Consider the following 18,126-nt stretch of genomic DNA (forward strand, 5'->3'; position numbering starts at 1 on the left):
GCAACAAAATAAACTGTACCTCAGGAGATCTTCTCTTCTCTTACAACAAATGAAGTGTCTATTTTAGTCATATTATGTTTACTAAGGAAAAGATTAAGAGTAGCTTTCTCCTTTTCTCTCTGGAAAGAATGTGTTCCCCTCTCTAGATGTGTCTGTTATTTCGGGAATTAAGTGTCACTCTGATTTTCTGCTCCCTCTTTTTAAGTGTGCCTCTGTCAGAGTTCCTCTTCTCTCATGAAAAAAGCAGTTGTGCCTCTTTGCATTTCTGTTCTTTTCGGTAATTTCTAGAGTAATAATCTAATATTAATTCAACTTTAATTGTAATAGGTTTCTAGACATATTCTGAAATAATTCCTTTTCTGCAATAACTGCACCATCTTGCCTTTTCAAAATCCTTTGACAAACTAATCCCTCTACTTTAAACGTTACTTTATGTGGTTCAGTCGTCAAACTAGGTCAAGGCTTTTTAACAAAACATCAATTTTTTAAGAAAGGGGGCCTAGTTTTCAAGCTGGCCAAATAGTACTTGTTGCTGACACAATATGAAAGCTTTCATTGGTGAATTCAGCTACATTCTCATTCCTGGTTGCAATGTGTTAATAAAGTCAGCAGTGAGTGCTCTTAAAGACATTTTATCCACAAGATACGAGGTTAAAAATTGTCCTGCGGAGCTACATGCATTTAGGTTTTGCCTTAAAAAAATAAATGGAAAAATAACTGAGTGGTCCATCCAATAGAACAGTTGCTACTATGACCTAATGCTAGCTTTGTGGGAGAGGATTCCCTCACTGAAAAACATCATGAGCTCAAGATCCTCCTTTTCAAGCAATGGCTCTTGCCTAATACCTAAGTCCACACACCCTCCACTCCCGGCCCCACCTGAGACATGCTATTCTGATGTCCACTGTTTCCTCACCTGGTTGCTTATAAATCCCTTGCTGCCAAATTACCAGCCCTCTCCCTACCCTGTTGTTAGCACACCATTCTAATTTCTCTGATTCCCCCATTGGCCCATATGATTGTAATGCACACTGTTGACTCCCGAAGCTAGGTCTGTGCTCAATAAATACGCTAATAATAATAATAATCTTCTTGGAACTGATTTAGGCACCAACAGTACAGGGTCAAAGAGTGTGTCTGCTAGGAATATTACACCTGCAATGCACGAATGCACAATATGCCTGCTGGTAGCACACATTGTTATTTTTTTAAGACACTTGCAATCTTTAACGTGAAATTTCTATTTAATCAAAGTACTATATGTTCTGGTTTGCACTACTGAATCAGTGCTTTACTGATTGGTGTTGAAAACCTGGATCAGCCTGGTTGCCTGCAGCATTGGGGCCAGGCTGGCTGAGTACATGGAGGTTTTGTGGGAACTAGATTCAAGGTTCTATGTATATCCATCCTTATGTGTTCAAGAGGTTCACATGGTTTCCATTTGAGATCATGGGCCTCATTACGAGGTTGGCATAACCCGCCGGTGAGCGGCGGGTTGTCGTCAACCCTGTAACACAGGATCTGGCATCTGAGTTCCCGGTGCCATCGGGACATTACATGTCCTGGCGGCACGGGAAGTCAGGCGATAGATTTTGTAACTCCCCATTCCCATAGAGCCGATGAGCAAGCTGGGAGACGGCAGCGCGGGCACCGTTGCTAATGGCGGCAGCGCTTCTGTAAAGAATCTGCATACTGGGACTGTTGCGCCCAGTAGGGTCAGACCTGTCGGGTGAAGCAGCCCGGGCAGACAGACTCGTAGTGTGGTGGTCTGGAAACAAGGATGCCGGTAAGCTTACCGGCACCCTTGTTTCCGGACCGCCACACTTGTAATGAGGCCATGTCTTTGATATTTATGACATTACAGGTATGCAAACCTTGCAATTAGGCTGTGGAGTTGTTGCTGATTGTTTGCGTGAATTGTGATGCATGGAAAGAATAGCAATCCAATTTGGCATTTACTGCCTTTATATCAGTTGGGTACGGGGAAGTATAAAAGGAAGTCAGGAAGGAAGGAAGTTGCATTTGAGGTATTTGTGTTACCTCACCTTAATGGTGGTATCTTTTTGGAGCTTTGCTGCTGTGCTCATGTGACCTTGGACCGACATTCTGTGAGCTGAAGGTTTTGGGGTCCTAGTGGTTTTAGCTCCAAGGGCTTTGCCCAGGAGTACATTGTTTGCCTCTCAGTTTTGGTAACATGTTGCATGATGGTTACTAGGCAGTGTCTCCCGTGTCTAAATGTCTTGAGTGTTCACCTGGTGGGATGGCCCTGTGAACCTGACAAGAACCATGCAGTGCAATACCTGGCTATTACTCGCCATCAGAAGAAGCAACAGGTGCATGCTCTATTTTTATATTCTCTACACATCCTGAATGTCATATAGATGATGAGCGAAAGACCAATGCTACTAAACTGTTACAGAACATACAAGCAATGCTCTTGCCCTGAATAGAGGGTAAGTATCCAACCACTGTAGCGGGCACGCTTGGACACCACTGCATAAGTAGAATGTCTGCTCCCGCTTGGATGGGAGTGCCTTATCCTTTCGTGGGTTAAGACATGGTGAATGAGGCCCCCGGGGGTAGAGTGAAGGAAATTCCTTTACCATAACTGAAACTATCAACAACATTATGTGCAACCATAGGCCATGGCTCTTTGACTTGAATACTGTTATTTGCACACTAGTGACATGAAACCTCTTAGGTTTTCTATTGCGAACTGGATGATGATCTCTCAAATAATTTACAGACACAGGATTAAGAACAAAAAGAGAAGGAGGTGTGCAGTCCCGGTTTAGCATGTCCAATTTGAGCTCCTCATGAATGGCACACTGGAATCTGGAACAGACAGCCAGCTATACTTGGAACACAAAACCTTGTAGTTACTTTGAAATATTCTCATGCGCCCACATTTTCCAGAGAAATAGAAGACAAATAACCCTTCTCCTCCGTGTTCTTGTGAGAATTTGACTTTTAATCACACATATTTTATACTTTTAACAGTGCCCTTTGTGACGTTTCTTGGGGTAGGGGTTACTTCCTTCAAAAAAAAACCTTGGCAGGAGCACAACTTAACCAGCTTCAGAATAGGATTGATTCATACACTCCTTGGTCAACAGGAACAGTTCAACCCATTTGTGGTGACATTGGAGGCGTGGATGGGGCCTTTAGTGGTGGGCACTGCTTGGAAACCCAGCCCTATTGCAAGAATGTGTAAATAGTATTTTCTTATCCATTAGTGAAAAGTACTGCATGCTTTAATCACACAGACTTCAATCCATCTCTGTCAAGTCACCTTAAACTGGATTCAAAATGGACACAAATACTGTCTTTCATCCTTTTTCTACACCTCAGACTCCCAGCATCCCTTTCTGTGGGCAGCTTAACAACATGCTTTTGGGTCCTGCTACAACAAACATGGCCGATTTCCTTTCCAACAACACACATACAGGTTCGGAGTGGCGTAAAGGGCAATAGGGCAATGCCGGAAGTGCAGGCCTGGCATGCTAGTGTGATTCCGTTTTTTTTTTGTTGGTTAAAATGGGCAGTTTGATCAGGAAATGTTCTTCAAAATCCAAAATGTGCAACATATTTTCCCAAAATTCCCACTTGGGTATTACTCAAACAGTCCATTACAAAAGAAACTGATTGGCATTTGTAACTATAGACCACTTTTTAATTGTGCCCGAGACAAATGTATGCCTCTGCCTGACCGTGCACACATATGCATTGTTTCAAATCCACCTGAAACAGCATACTACATGACAACGTGGTCAAAACAAAAGAACACAAACTGCTAAACCTGGGGTGTACAAGTCCAGTCCTGCTTCCAGGATAACGAAAAAGACTAGGTAGCAAAAAGTCCCAATTGGATTAAATCATTTTGAATGCATTGCGTGTGCCTATCCAGAAAACCTGCAGTGGGTTTGGCTCTGGAGGCCTGTACTTGCAGACTCCTGATCTAAAGCACAGAATAGGAGCCGCACTTTACTTGTAATTGTTGCTTTCAAGGTTATGTCCGAAATGTTGGCTATGTAAGGACGAACTGGGTATTTATAGTAATATTTAATCTTGGACTGTGTATTTTTCACTTCATCTATGTTGCATCTGTATGTTATTTTTTATACATTGTTTGGAACTTTTCTTGTGTAAAACTGGTCCACGACAATCATTCTATAAAGCATAGCATTTCCATATGAGGCAGCAAACAGTGTACACTCTAAAGATCTACGTACAAAAACGAAGGACCTGGGATTCGCTACGTCATCAAGAAAACAGTTGTTCGCACTGGAATCCGAGACATGTTTTGGGTATTGGGTCATGCATATCATTTCGGTTGATTTAAGACTCTAACCAACCACCATTGGTCTTGGTCAAGTAGTTTTGCCTTCTATGTAATTAAACATCAAAGTTGTTTTGTTACCTACATTCCCCCCCACCCCACGAGAGGTTTTTGTTTTCGTTTTTGGATACTGCAAAAGGCAACTCTCTGCATATTGATTGTTTTGCCGGGGAATAATGCACACCTCAGATGTTCATTAAGTGCAAATCTCTGATATTTTATACAGCGTTGTCTAATTCCATGCATTCTATGGTAACGTGTGTTGGAGAGCTTCATAATTAATGCAATTGCTTAAAGAAGTTGGTTAATCTTCAGATTTCACAATACAGACATCAGGTTTGGAGAAAAGCAATACATCCCTTTGTTATTAATATACATTCCCATGTTTGTTAAAGCAAAGGAAAGCTTAGAAGGGCTTAACGATGCACCCAGTACACGCACGAAGTGATTAATGCCATGCGATGGGCGCTGAACTTTCAGCTCACATGGCTTCTCTGCAGTGGTTCAGCCCTGCTGGCAATGGATGTCATCTGACCTGCAGATTTCACTATGGATAAGCATCACAGGAACAAGCAGTGACATTGTGTGACTGACCAATTATATTTCTCCTTCATTGCTCGACCCAAATGCAAGTGGGAGTTAGACATCAGAAGGGAAAACTCAGACATGACGACCCAGAGCGTCTGCACACGGCCACGATGACAGTTTTGCAACGATTGGATAATGCACCCTTTTACATTTACAGTAAATATCCTGGGGTCTAGGCTGCACTACAAGCACTATTAAAAAAGTGACACATTATTTCAGGAAATAAAAAAACAGCATAGATAATTAGTGTGTCTAGAATTCATATAACCTCCAGCTGCCTACATATTTCACTAGGCTGTACTGTGTCACCTACTAACAGGAGTCCTCATCATGGAACTGAGTGTGCCCGTCTCTGCTGAGCTCCCCAACATCGCCACATGACCTGCACTGTGTTTGTTTACAAAAAAAGTCTCTTCCAATCTCCCTGCTTGTTTTTCCTGACGGGCTGTAGATTTGACGTATGGATTCGGGGTACGTAAATATCCCCGGCGTGTTCATCTCAAGCAACCCCTTTCACTTTGCAGAAGCGACAAATATTCCCAGCGCCAGTCTTGGATCATGGGCACGCCTACCCAGGGTAACGCCTTTGGAGATGAAAGATAAACACCTGCACATGTACAGAGAGCGAATTCGCAGCTCGCCCGAAAGAGCAACGCTCTGAAAATAGACCAAAGTGCCTTCATCTCGTGCACAATTACAGCGCGGTAATCAACAGCATCCCAGCTATTAATGAACGCTGGGTGATTTCGCACCCGGATAAAGGACCTCTGGCAATCTATCTGTAACGAATGCTTCCTCGGGACTAATCTGTTAGGCTACATGCATGCATGTTTTACCAGCCCCATATTCCAGAACCCATAACTCTGTGCAAGCATGAGACGGGCATATGCATTCTAAAAGGTGGTCTATAACCAAGCAGACGGCAGCATTTTAGTGGTAATAATATGCATTTAGTGGCAAAAACTTACCCATTCCAGAACCCGCAGAAACGCTAGGGGCTCCTTCACAGCTCGGAACGACCCGGACCCTACCAGCTTTATTCGGGTACAAAACAGATGACACGTTAAGTGGTTAGTTTCGCGTTCGGGAAAACGACGTGAAACATCACTTTGAAGGAGGGGTGGAAAGCGACTCTTTCTTACCTGGTTCAGAATATCCATGCTCGTTCCAGTCACGATTGATCCCTGTGATCCCACTGTGTGCAACCAACGGCAGGTGGAGTGATTCTTGATACAACTACTGAAGAAGAAGCCAAGGGCTGCTGCTCCGCCTGCTGCTGCCGGCACTGGCTCAGCGCTGCGAGCTCAGGCACAGCAGAACACACAGATTGCCAGGCTCCGACGAGGAAACAAGCACAATCGCTCTTCAAAATAAGCCTCCGATAGGCCCAACCTACAAAACAAGTGGAGCTGGAGCATGCTATCGAAAAACACTCAGCGGGTCGCTTCTATGACGCATTTGCATCACCATATAATGCACTGACTTAAGTATGGTTCATTCATGGACGATGTGTACATCAAATCAGATCAGTGGGCCGATGGACCTGCTGTGTAGAGGTGCATAGCATGGCAAGCATAGGGTATGCTATGTTATTGTGAATTCTACCATGCACTACTGCCATTTTCATGGTCTCCAGGCGCTCTGGTGGATCTGAAAAGGAAGGCAGGCTGAGTTAGAGAGGGAAAACACTAAAGATTGCTTTGGCATATAGCGCTTAATAAACACAAAATAACATACGAATACAAATGTGCTGTTGAGAGCTTCTGTTTGGAAAAACCGGTCACTGTGTGCTGGACTTCTTTTTAGTTGGTAAGGGTTAGGTGGTGTTTGTTGTATGAGTGTGTGTGTGTGATGATTTGTCTGTAGCTGGTTTCGTTTTCTTTCGTGCATTGAGTTTAGCTGGGTGTTGCTTAGTGTATGCATTTTGTGGTGGTTTGAGTTTTCTACTGCGGTAGACGTATATGTGTGTTGTGTTTGGTGTTGGAGGGTGAGTATGCAGGATATCAGACTGGTTTCAGTAGGGTTAGTGATGTTAGTAGACTATGCCCTTCTGTGCCGTGGTGATGTTGGTCTGGCAGGGTTCATATCTTTTTATGGTGGTTTGTGTTACACTGCTTTATTTCGTTGGGGCATCAAGCTTTCGGTTAATTAGGTGTCATTCTTTTGGTGTTTCGCTTGTGTTTTGTTGGCCGTTTCCCTTTGACAGTGTTTCCTGTTTAGCTCTGTAAGTTAAAGAGACAGGATTTTAGCAATGTTTTACATTTGAGGTGGTCATCTGTTCGTATTTCCTTTGGGATTGAGTTCCAAAATGTTGCTGGGATGCAGGAGAATGCTGATCCAGCAAATGTCTGCATTGAGTATTGTTTTGGTTTGAGGCAAATGTCATTGCTGGACATTAGTGTTCGGTTTGGTTTGTAGATTAAGATTTTTCTCTATATGAATTCCACACCTTGGTAGTGGATTGCTCTGTGGGTTATGCACAGTGTTTTAAAGGAAATAATTGTTTTGACCGTTAGCTAATGTGGGGTTGTCAGTGCTGGGGTAATGTGACCTCTCTTAGTGTATCTGAGGAGTAGTCTTGCTGCTGGGTACTGTATTAGATGTTTTTTGGTGAGTTAGTCCGGCATTCTGAGATAAATGCTGTTGGCATTGTTTATTCTTGATATAACAAGGGAGTTGACAGTGAGTGTTCTATGTGGGAAGGTAAAGACAAGTAATATCCACTTGATTGTGTGCATGGGGAGAAGCAATTCTTTACTTGTGTGTTGGTTTGCGGCTAGAGTGTTAAATCGTTGTCCATTCATATTCTTAGGTAGGTAAGCACTTTGGAAGGTTCCGGTTGATTTCCGATTTCTGTATGTCATGGAATGTGGTGTTCGTTTGACGGATCGTTGGGCGTGATCATATTTTCTGTTTTGTCCGGGTTGAGTTTTAGGCTGTTGGTACTTATCCAATGTTTTATTTTTATGGGACAGTTGATAAGGGTTGGGTCTTGTTCTCCACTAGTGTTGATTTTGTAGATGATTTATGTGTTGTCTTTTCACAGGATATTGCACGGCACATGCCAGCTAGGGAACTCCTTCTCCTACAATGAATGTGACGCACAATAACACGCGTTTTATCTTTAATATACTATGTATTATTTTGAGTAGGCCTCCAACCCGTCTTGCACCCAAGCTCCACAAACAACCCGTGTCACAATGAACTAGGAACCAGGCCAGTGTGGATCAATAAGATATTTATTAATTTATTATTTCATGAAAAAGGAAAATAATCAAAATACAGCAGCCACCAAAATTGTGGCAACACAAATGCAATATCCTATCTAGAGTGATCAAGTGGAAATGGGCTGTTACACTCCCTTTTGTTGTAATGACAAACATGAAAATACAATGAAGTTGAAATAGACTATACACTCGCTTTTGTTTTAATGACAAAACAGGAAAATAACAATTCCAAACAATGTGATAGCACCACAGTTTAGCACCCCCTCTGCAACACTCACCCCAAACCTCAATTAAACTAGATTCCTTTGAATGAAAGGGAGAGGCAAGGAGTAGGAATATAGGGGGAAAATCGGATTTGGGGTGAAGCCGACCACCACAAGATGAGAAGTCAGCAAAGAAAGGGAAAACCCGTTTTTGGAGCAAAATGGGATTTTGATTATTACTCACAACTGCTAGGGGACAGAATAGAAGAATATTTGTATTGCTTACCCTTAGGACAAAGGGAACGTTTTAGAGAATACTAATCAGCACACCAGGGCAAAAGAAATAAAGTAGGAAAATCGGTTTTGAGAAAATGCAAAGGGAAAATACGATGGCAAATGGACATTTCTTTATACTGAGGTTTACAATGACAGGCAGCTCAGGGAAGGGGTTTAGCTTACAATAAGAAAATCAGTTTCAGTGACAAGGACAGAGGCCCATAACAGGTAGACTTCTAGGCAAAGGCATTGCTCACACTAAGGAACCCAGTTGGGGTTTAAACTGACAGATGCAAATAGGAATTTGTTTGGTAATGCACACAATACACTGACAAATTCAGTTTTTAGTTACAAGGAGAATAATTATTTTGAGGGAACACTTTAATGACTATAATAATTAAATAAAAACACCAGGAACAAGATGGTTGATTTCGAAATTGCAACAATCTTGTGCCGTGAATTTCAATGGGGGAATTAATTGATTTACCTACACAACTACTAAGGATTTACAAAGACAAATGAGAGGTTTTTCAAAGGAGCTATGCTAACATACACAGGCAAACAAGAGATTATTCTATGGGGAGATGACTGGGCTACATGGGCAATTGGGGTTTTCAAGGAGAAATATTGGATGTATTACTACAAAAATTAAGGTCTTATGCAATTATGCAATTTAGGGCTGGGGTTATATGCTACTTACAAAGAAAGCCTTGGCTTAGGATTCAGGAAAGCCAGCTGGATCTCAGGACACTCTGGGCAATGGTCTGGTCACTGCACTTGTTTTTTTTGGGGGCGGGGGGTGCTGCGTTGAAGGGGTTTAGCTGCATTGTTTCTGTTCTTTCTGCTAGGAAGGATTCCTGCTGAGTCTACTCATTCTTTTCTATGCACTTAGCATTATTTGAGCACCATTGAGTGCATAGTGAAAAGTGATATTTAAAAGCCACAATACTGAAGAAACAAGCACAACATAAAACGGTCACAATTTAATGTCCCTTAGCAGGCGATGGCTATTTATGGTCTGCTGCTTCATCTCTCCACATACTACTTACTACATACAAATCGGTAAGGGGATGTTTTGTCCATCACCAGACTTGTTTACTAGTGGCCAATTAAGTTAAAGTGGCTTTCTGTGGTCGCTGTGGATCGCATTGCAACCCAGGGTGTGTTTACAGTGTCTATTGTGATTGGCAGTCCCCTGCATAGGAGTAGGAAACTTTCCTTTATAAACTTAATTGCCACGCAGAGCACATTGGTGAGAGTAGTATTCTGTGGTCTGCTGTGGATTGCTGGTGAGTTTTGGCTGAAACAGCGCTTTTCCAGTGAAGCAGCAGAGGTGGTGGACAGTGGCCCTGTAAGGGATAAATTGGACTTCCTGTGATGGGTTAGTGTGCTAAGCGTTGAAGTCTGTCTTCTGCTTTTATATTTAACATTACGTGAACCTTCAATATCACATTAATTCTACTTCATACTGACTATACCACGTAAGCACACTGTGAGTTCCCAATGCACTATAAATCCTGTAGGGCATGCAGCATGTGTCTGCGCTTCCTTTGATTGCAGCACTTCCAGCGATTTATTGATATCGGGTACCGGATAAGCCCTGTAAGCACCCTCAGCACTCCCTGCAACAATCCCGGATTCTCAAAAATCCATTGTGAAACTGTGATCTCACTGTTAACACCAATACATGTTTTTGCCTGGCAAGTAGACCCATGTACTCTCCGCATAGTCAAGGCTTGGTGCATGTGACCTCTAAGCGCACATGGAGGGTTAATGATTTTCCAGACTCCTTTACAGCACCGATTAGGGTGGAACGATCAGGTAATCAGGTGAGCACACATTGACAAATGAAACAATCCGAAATGCGCAGCCGACCCCTGCTTCAAACAGGGGTCAGTCAGAAGAGGACATGGTCAATGAACTTTATGCGAATTTTGGTGTCCATGAAGTAATCCGAGAAGCCTATAGGAAGGCGCAGGAAAAAGAAAACATCTGGTCTTGCCACTCATGAAGCCGATAGCAGGCCATAAGATCACTGACTTCTTTCCATCTACAGGCACAAGCACCGAGGTGAGACCTTTTGCCCCCAGTATGGCTGTTGTGGAAATTTCCTTTGATAAATTTAAGAATCACAGCCTTTTGGAAGCTACTGACGGCTTGCAGAACATTAACACAACTAATGATACCGACAAGGTTGATGTGCATCCAAATAGGTTGTTAGACAGTTCAATCTCCTCAATGCATGATGACCTGCGCCCAGGGCCCCTACTTTTCTTACCGAACTTGTATCCTCAACGAATATGTACCCGACTCAAAGCTTTTAGGACAGGTCTGATGTTCCTTTGCATCACACGCTGACCGACGTGAACGACCGAAAAGTAAATGACTTCATTAACTATTTCTACTCTTAATTCTGTGCTTAGCGCATTCGTTGAGCTTCAGGACAACTATAAGAGATGAGGTGAGAGCTCATTCCCTCATGTTGAGCAAAATCGAAGTGAATTTGGAGGTACTGGATCTGCGTAACAAACATGTTCTGTGTCCTGAAATGGACTTTATTGCACAGAAGGATATTATTGCCGACTCAAGAACCCCGAAACCGAATGTGATCACCATAGAGCAAATATCAACTGATTCTCCACTGTTAGTTAATAATAGAGGGAAGGGAAAACTTGCCTGATGATGGAACAGGTTCGGCCTCTCTTGTCGAAGGGGAAGCTAGCAGCAGAGATACATCAGAGCCTGGCCCTGGCCCTGGGCGAAGAAAACAGGCTAATAAGTGTAAATATAAATCTAGAGGTGGTAAACGCAGCTCATGTACATTTCTGCACCTCATACATACAACAGAGGAAGCAGCGACGTTGGCACAGAAAAAGGATTAGCGTAAAACATGTCAAAAGTCATTTGCCCCAATTTTTTGTCAACAGAAAACCATAGAGACATATGTAAATATTCAGAAAGAATCCGTAATGGCGGATGCCTCATGTCAAAAAGTACATATTCCTGAGAGCCAATGAGCACTTCAGCGTGATATGTGCTTACAAACGGTAATTCTCCCTCCTAGCAGCATTGAATGAAGGTGGGAGTAATAGAAAATAGTTTGGGGCCGGTCAAAAGGCTTGCAGGTCACAAACTATATTTGCCAGCGAAGGGAAAAGTCTCTTCACGTTTGCGTTAAGTAAAAAAACAGGCTGTAGCTTCACAGTTCACTCAGCCTTTAGCACAAAGTGACAAGGTATTAACTGAATCCGAACTGGGACCTGCAATTGGATGCAGTGCCCTGTGTACTAAGAAACGTGACGTGGATTCTAATACTCCTCACATAAAGTCTAACAATCCTTCGATTGTGAAAAATAAAGTCTGTCAAGAGCATACACACTTCACTGGAGGTGTTACCGAAACGGACTTGGATGAACATCTGTATAATGTCGAGATTCCACAAAAGGACAATACATCAGTAACTGCTGAACCCATATGCATGCATCATAGTACTTAGCCGAAACCTACCCTTACCCAGAATAATTTGGCTCACACATTGTTTGTCAAGTGTTGGCAATAAAAGGCCGTACGTTTTTATTGTACAGATATGGTTATGCCAATAACAATAATCACATATCATAAGATAATACACAATAATTTTGGGCACCGGGTCTTGGGGTTACCCCCTCTGGCCCGTGCCCGCCTTCTTATGTGCCACGACTTGTTGTGGACACCGTACAGTGTCCTGTACTTCTTTTCCTTTGTTCTTCTCCCGTTTTTTGTAGGGTGGGAGGGTTTTGTGGTAAAGATGCAAAGGTTTGGAAGGCACTGAGTCAACAGTGCACCTCCTGTGTTTGGGTCCCCCTTCGGGGTCCACAAACTAGTTATGTTTTCTCAGAGCGTGCCGCTCTGTATTTATAAGACCCAGGGGAGCCCTGGGTCTTTGATATGTACAGTAGTGGGGGCTGTTATGTGTCAGCCCCCGGCCGGACAGCCGACTGTCTGGCCCCCCGTGGGGGGCAGGTCTTTGAACCTGATCCCTGCCTGCCTGTTGGCTTCCTTGGGTGCTTAGCACCTAGCTGCATGAAGGAAGGGTGAGGTGATTGCTCACACCTCACCCTTCCTCAGCATTGTGCTTGGCAGACTGCGTGTCTCTACGACGGGGGGAGGAGGAGAGGAGCTGAGAGGGGGGAAGGTTGTGCTGCCCCTCTCCAGGCCTGCTGATGGTAACAGCAGTTACCCTGCCTCGCTTTGTGAGGCACTACAGCATTGCCCATAACTGCTGAACCCATATGCATGCATCATAGTACTTAGCCGAAACCTACCATTACCCAGAGTAATTTGGCTCACACATTGTTTGTCAAGTGTTGGCAATAAAAGGCCATAGGTTTTTATTGTACAGGTATGGTTATGTCAATAACAATAATCACATATCATAAGATAATACACAATACTTTTGGTCACCGGGTCTTGGGATTACCCCCTCTGGCCCGTGCCGCCACACGTGGGCAGGTTGACGGCTGACCGCGTTTCCCTGAAAGTATCTCTTATTTACAACCCCTGGAGGCTAGAGTTGCCATAATTTCTCGAAAGAAATGTTCCATGCCCTTAGTTGATAAGTGAGTGCCGTCTTTGTGAAAAAGGTCAGGATCACCCAGTGTAATGGCTGGGTGCTTGATGAAGCCCAGTCCTCTTATTGTGCAGAATTTCTCTAGCCCCCTGTTGATTTTTCGTCTGGAAATGTCTACAGATTTATAACAGTTGGTCCCCTGCCATTTCCTCCTAGGTGGGATGGCTGAAAAGTATATTTTCGTTCCTCTCCAGTTGTGTGCGATGCCTGCAAGGGAGGCGCACATGTCCTCGAGTAACTGCCTCCTCCCCACTGTTACTAGGTCATTGCCACCTAAGTGTATGATCAGGAATTTGGGTGGGTCCCTGTATGCGACCAGCTCTGCTAATGTTTCATGGATCTCTGGATCTCACCGCAGGCCCCTGTAGCCCCACCACGAGGAAATGGTGTTCCTGAAAGGTGGCCTTTCATTGGTCTCCTCTGCCCATTGGCCCGTCCTGAAAATAAAAGAGTGGCTGGCAATCCATGCTGATTGCAGGGAGGTCCTCCCTTCGCCTTGTGTTTCTGTATGAGGGGGGGGAGAAAAGAGAGGGTGAGGGTGGCTCGCTATATTAATTGCGGTCTGATGTATCTTTTGCAACAGTCTGATTTCCAGCCCCCTATATTTTTCAGCTGTCGGGGGGGCTAAACCTCCCTGCCATGCTGAGGTGGTGGCACCTATTCTGAAGGAATGGGTGCCAAAACCCCTGGGGTCCCACCCCGCATTGTTGATTGCTTTCATCAGCACCCCTTTATATTGGTACCAGTTTAGTGCCGAGGTGTCCTTGAGGATCAAGAACCTCCCCCCAACCTTGGGTCTTTGTGCATTGTAAAGGTTGGTAATGCATACTGGGCAGTTTACTTTCTCATCAATACAACAAATGTTGATGGTTCTTTTTGCCCCGGATTTAGATTATTGTATTTCCATGCTGATGCTCTCCTGTCGGACCCTGACTTCCATGACGCCCAGCCCGTTGCTGGCCTTGGTGCTGGAAGCAATGAGTTCACTCACACGGAAAGCACCGAAGTATGGTAGGAAAAAAGCTGTTCTGAACAGCAGGATCTCATAGGGATACCAACATATGGCTTCCAGCTGGTTTGTAATTTGTACCAGTTTGCAGAAATCAAGGGGGCGGCGGGTGTCTACCTGTGGGCCCTCTAATCTGTCCCATCCTTTTAATGCATAGGTAATGAGGGGGCTTTGGGTGGGGTCCGAATCACCCCGGATTTTAGAAAAATATGACACTGCGAATAGATGTCTTTTGGCCCAGTCCCTTTTAAAGCCTTGTTCATGTGCCCATTTTAAAAAGGTTTCTATGTCTTTCATGGTTATTAATTCTACGTGTTTCATGCCTGTGGCTTTATAAACTGTCTGTAAGCACTTACTGTACTGTGCTGCGGTGGTGCTTGCCAGTGCTTTCCGTGCCATTTCCGTGAGGAAACCTGGAGAGGTGTTGGCACCCGATTTTGAGGTGCCTGGTTCTTGTTGGACATCCTGGCCAAGGCTCTCTGACCCTGGCATTGATGCCGTTATATTATTGGCACCCGTGTATGAGGTGCCTGGTTCTTGCTGGACATCCCAGCCATGGCTCTCTGGCACTGGCGTTGATGCCGTTATATTATTGGCGCCCGTATTTGAGGTGCCTGATTCCTGTTGTGCATCCCGGCCTGAGCTCTCTGGCGCTGGCGTTGATGCTGTTATTTTTGATTTCCCATTATTTCCCAGCATTCCGCTGGTATTGGCGTCATCTGTTCCTGGGCGTGAGGCGATAGCTCCCGGAATCTTGGCCACTGAAAGCGAGATAAGGCATCTGCAATGTTATTATCTGCCCCAGCAATGTGCTTAGCTTGGATCACAATGTTTTCTTGCAATGTGACTACTGTGATGGCTCGTAGGACTTTTAGTACTAAAAGGCATTTGGTAGACCTTTTGTTTATGGACCCTACGACTGCCATGTTGTCGCACCACACCAAGAGTTCCGTGTTAGCCAGCTGCCTGCCCCAAATGTGTAATGTTAGCCAAATGGGAAACATTTCTAGGAGGGTGATGTTTTTAGTCCACCCAGCCTGCTGCCATGAGTCGGGCCAGTGTCCTGCCACCCACTCTCTGTCTAGTATGGCTCCAAACCCCTTGCTCCCGGCTGCATCGGTAAAAAGGACTCTTTTTGCCCATGTGTTCAAAGGTGTTCGCCAAAGTGCGGTCCCGTTGAACTTTATTAAGAAATTCCTCCAAATTTCCAGGTCTTGTTTCACCTCTGCACCTAGTCGGATGTGTAGGTGGGGTTTGGTAAATGATTTGATTTTCAGTTCCAGGCTACTGGAAAATATCCTCCCTTGCGGGATGATTCTGGCAGCGAAATTGAGACTGCCTGCAAAGGATTGTATTTCTTTGACTGTGCCCTTGTCTTTAGTTATCAAGGATTGTGTCTTCTCCAAGAGTTCTGCGATTTTTGTTTTGGGGATCCTGCATAGCCCTTGTGCAGAGTCTATTTCAATGCCTAGGAAGATTATGTTGGTGGTTGGTTTGGTCGTTTTCTCTTTTGCTAGGGGTATGCCCCAGAGGGCGGCCATTTCCTCTAATTTTGCCAGGGCCCGGTTGCATTTTGTTGAATTCGCTGGGCCCATGACCATAAAGTCATCTAAATAGTGGACTACGTTTACCCTGGTCTTTGTTATTGAAAAGCCCATTGAAAAAAGGAGCTGAATTGCTCAAATAGGGCGCAGGATACTGCACACCCCATCGGCAGGCATCTGTCTACATAGAATTTGTTGTTGAAGGTGAAACCCAACCATTGTTGGGAGTTTGGGTGGACAGGCAATGATCTGAAAGCGGATTCAATGTCTAATTTGGCCATCAGGGCGTTCCTGCTACATTCCTGGATGAGTCTTACTTCCTCTAGGAAGTGTGTGTAGGAAACTGCGGATTCCATGTGTGGAATGCTGTCGTTTAGGGATAGGGCTTTGGGGTGGGATAGGTAGTGGATTAGTTTCATTTTCCCTGGCTCTTTTTTGGGGACCAGTCCTAGCAGTGATATTATGTTCTCTTTCAGAGGCATGTGGTCCCAAGGTCCAGCGATCCTGCCCAAAAGTAGTTCTTTCTTGATTTTGCTTTCCACTATGTGGGGGTTGTCCATGGCTGATTTTAGGTTAAGTGGGATGTTCTGTGACCCCGAGCCTTGAAATAGTATGAAAAATCCTTCAGAGAAACCCCGCCAAATGTTTTTGCTGATTTCCCTGTCTGGGTAGTTCAGTATTGCATCTCTAAAATTATTTGGGTTGATTGGTGTCTTGCCTGGGGTCAAAAAGGTGTTTGACCCAGGGAGGTTGGCATTAGTCTTTTGGGTTTTTTGTTGGTAGTCTGGTGCAGTTGCTGGCTGCGTGGTCACCGTTGCAGTTTGTGCAAGTGTGTTTGTACCAGCAGTCCTTGCCCCAAGAGCATTGTTTTTTTCCGAAGTTCCTTCATGGAGTATTGGCTTTTGAACTATGATTCTTGTTTTGCCTTTGGATATTGGACTTAGCCGCCCACGGCTGGTTTTTTGAAAAGGCTGTTCTCCCTTTTTGTGTTTTTCATTATTGTTATTTCTGGGACCTGTGTTTTTGGTATTTTTGGAGGAGTTTGGGGAGGCCTCCTTCTCCGCTGGGGGTTCAGCATTTAACATGTACAGATCGTTTTGGACCTCGTCCCATTCTATGGCTGGCCTCTCTGACATGCTCCTTCTAAATCTTATGTCGTATGCTAGCAAGGTCTTCCCTTTTTGTGCGACTTTCACCTCTCTTATTTTGTCCATGTAGGCCCATATTTTTCTCCCGTCATGGGGACATTTCTCTTCGTAGATTGTTGCCAAAATGGCAAATGCTTGGAGCCAGTTGTCCCAGTTCTGTTCTACCTGTGCGTTTCTGGCTATGGCTTTCTCTTCTATCTTTTTGGGGTCTCTAAAAGCATCTTTTCCTTTGCGTTGGGCTTCTATTAATGAAAAGATTTCTATGAATTCTTTGGCCCATATGGCTTCTTTGATTGTGGTATCGATATTCCATGCCAGGCATCTTTTATATCTGTTCAGTATTTCATTCTGAAAGGATTTCATTTTTAAATCTAATTGGGCATTGCATATCGTTGGTATGTCTGTTGGATTGCCGTTGCCCTCTCCCGTTTGGCCTACTGCCAATGTAGTACGTGTTGACCAAGCCTTAAGGGACCCTGTTGGGTCTGCCGTGCTTGCTGTTGGTGCAACTGTGGGGGCAGTTGTTGTTGCAGCTGGCACTTGTGGCTGTGCTACGGCTGGAGTTGGAATAGCTTGGCTTGGTGCTGTTGTGGGGCGGGGGTGGCCACTATGCTAGGTACTAAAGCTTGTTGGTGTTTGGTGCCCCATCAGTTTGGGGTAATTGTTTCTCCCTCATTTCCCGTAACAACTGCTGCATTTCAGACATATTCTCTTTCTTGTGGGCATCCGTCAATTTCTGTCTTTTTGACGGTGTGGTGACGTCATCTTGGTTGAGTGGCATGGTTATCCCATCCCTTGGCAGGCCGTAAATATTCTCCCTCACCCAAGGCCAACCGTAATGTTCTGCTGCTTCTATGGCTGCCCGCAGGTGTGGGGATTTGGGTTTTTGTGCTGGTGTGCTGGCATCCCGGGTTTTTCTTTTGGGACCCATGTCTTCCTTTTTACCTGTTTAGTTTGGAAAGATAAGTAAAATTAGTTTTGCTGTGACTGCAAAACTCTGCGCTGTTGCCCAAATATTGAGTTTTCTGTTCTTGGCTGTCTGGTAACTGTCTTTAAACTAGTTTGGCCTTTATGTAGCGCTATGGAATTTCAGGTATTCTGAGCGCTGCTTATTATTTAAGCAATGTGGTGGTGGTGTCTATTTTATTGACCTGGCGAGATTTACAAATGCTTTGGGAGGTTT

At 44.4% G+C, this 18,126-nt stretch overlaps 1 protein-coding gene across 1 annotated transcript in view; it reads right to left on the minus strand.

The window, feature by feature from the left end:
- Positions 1–6,264, minus strand: part of SYNPR (synaptoporin) — a 1,048,813-nt gene extending 1,042,549 nt beyond the window's left edge. Inside the window, exons 1-2 of the mRNA XM_069643717.1 lie at positions 6,070–6,264; positions 5,896–5,961 (exon numbers count right to left, since the gene is read on the minus strand). Coding sequence (XP_069499818.1) covers positions 5,896–5,961; positions 6,070–6,087 — 84 coding nt within the window. The 5' untranslated portion in view covers positions 6,088–6,264. The remainder of the gene's footprint in view (positions 1–5,895; positions 5,962–6,069) is intronic.
- Between the last annotated feature and the right edge of the window lie 11,862 nt (positions 6,265–18,126).

Source organism: Ambystoma mexicanum, chromosome 2p (genome assembly GCF_040938575.1).
Source record: "Ambystoma mexicanum isolate Mex_15411 chromosome 2p, UKY_AmexF1_1, whole genome shotgun sequence".
Lineage (NCBI taxonomy): Eukaryota > Metazoa > Chordata > Amphibia > Caudata > Ambystomatidae > Ambystoma > Ambystoma mexicanum.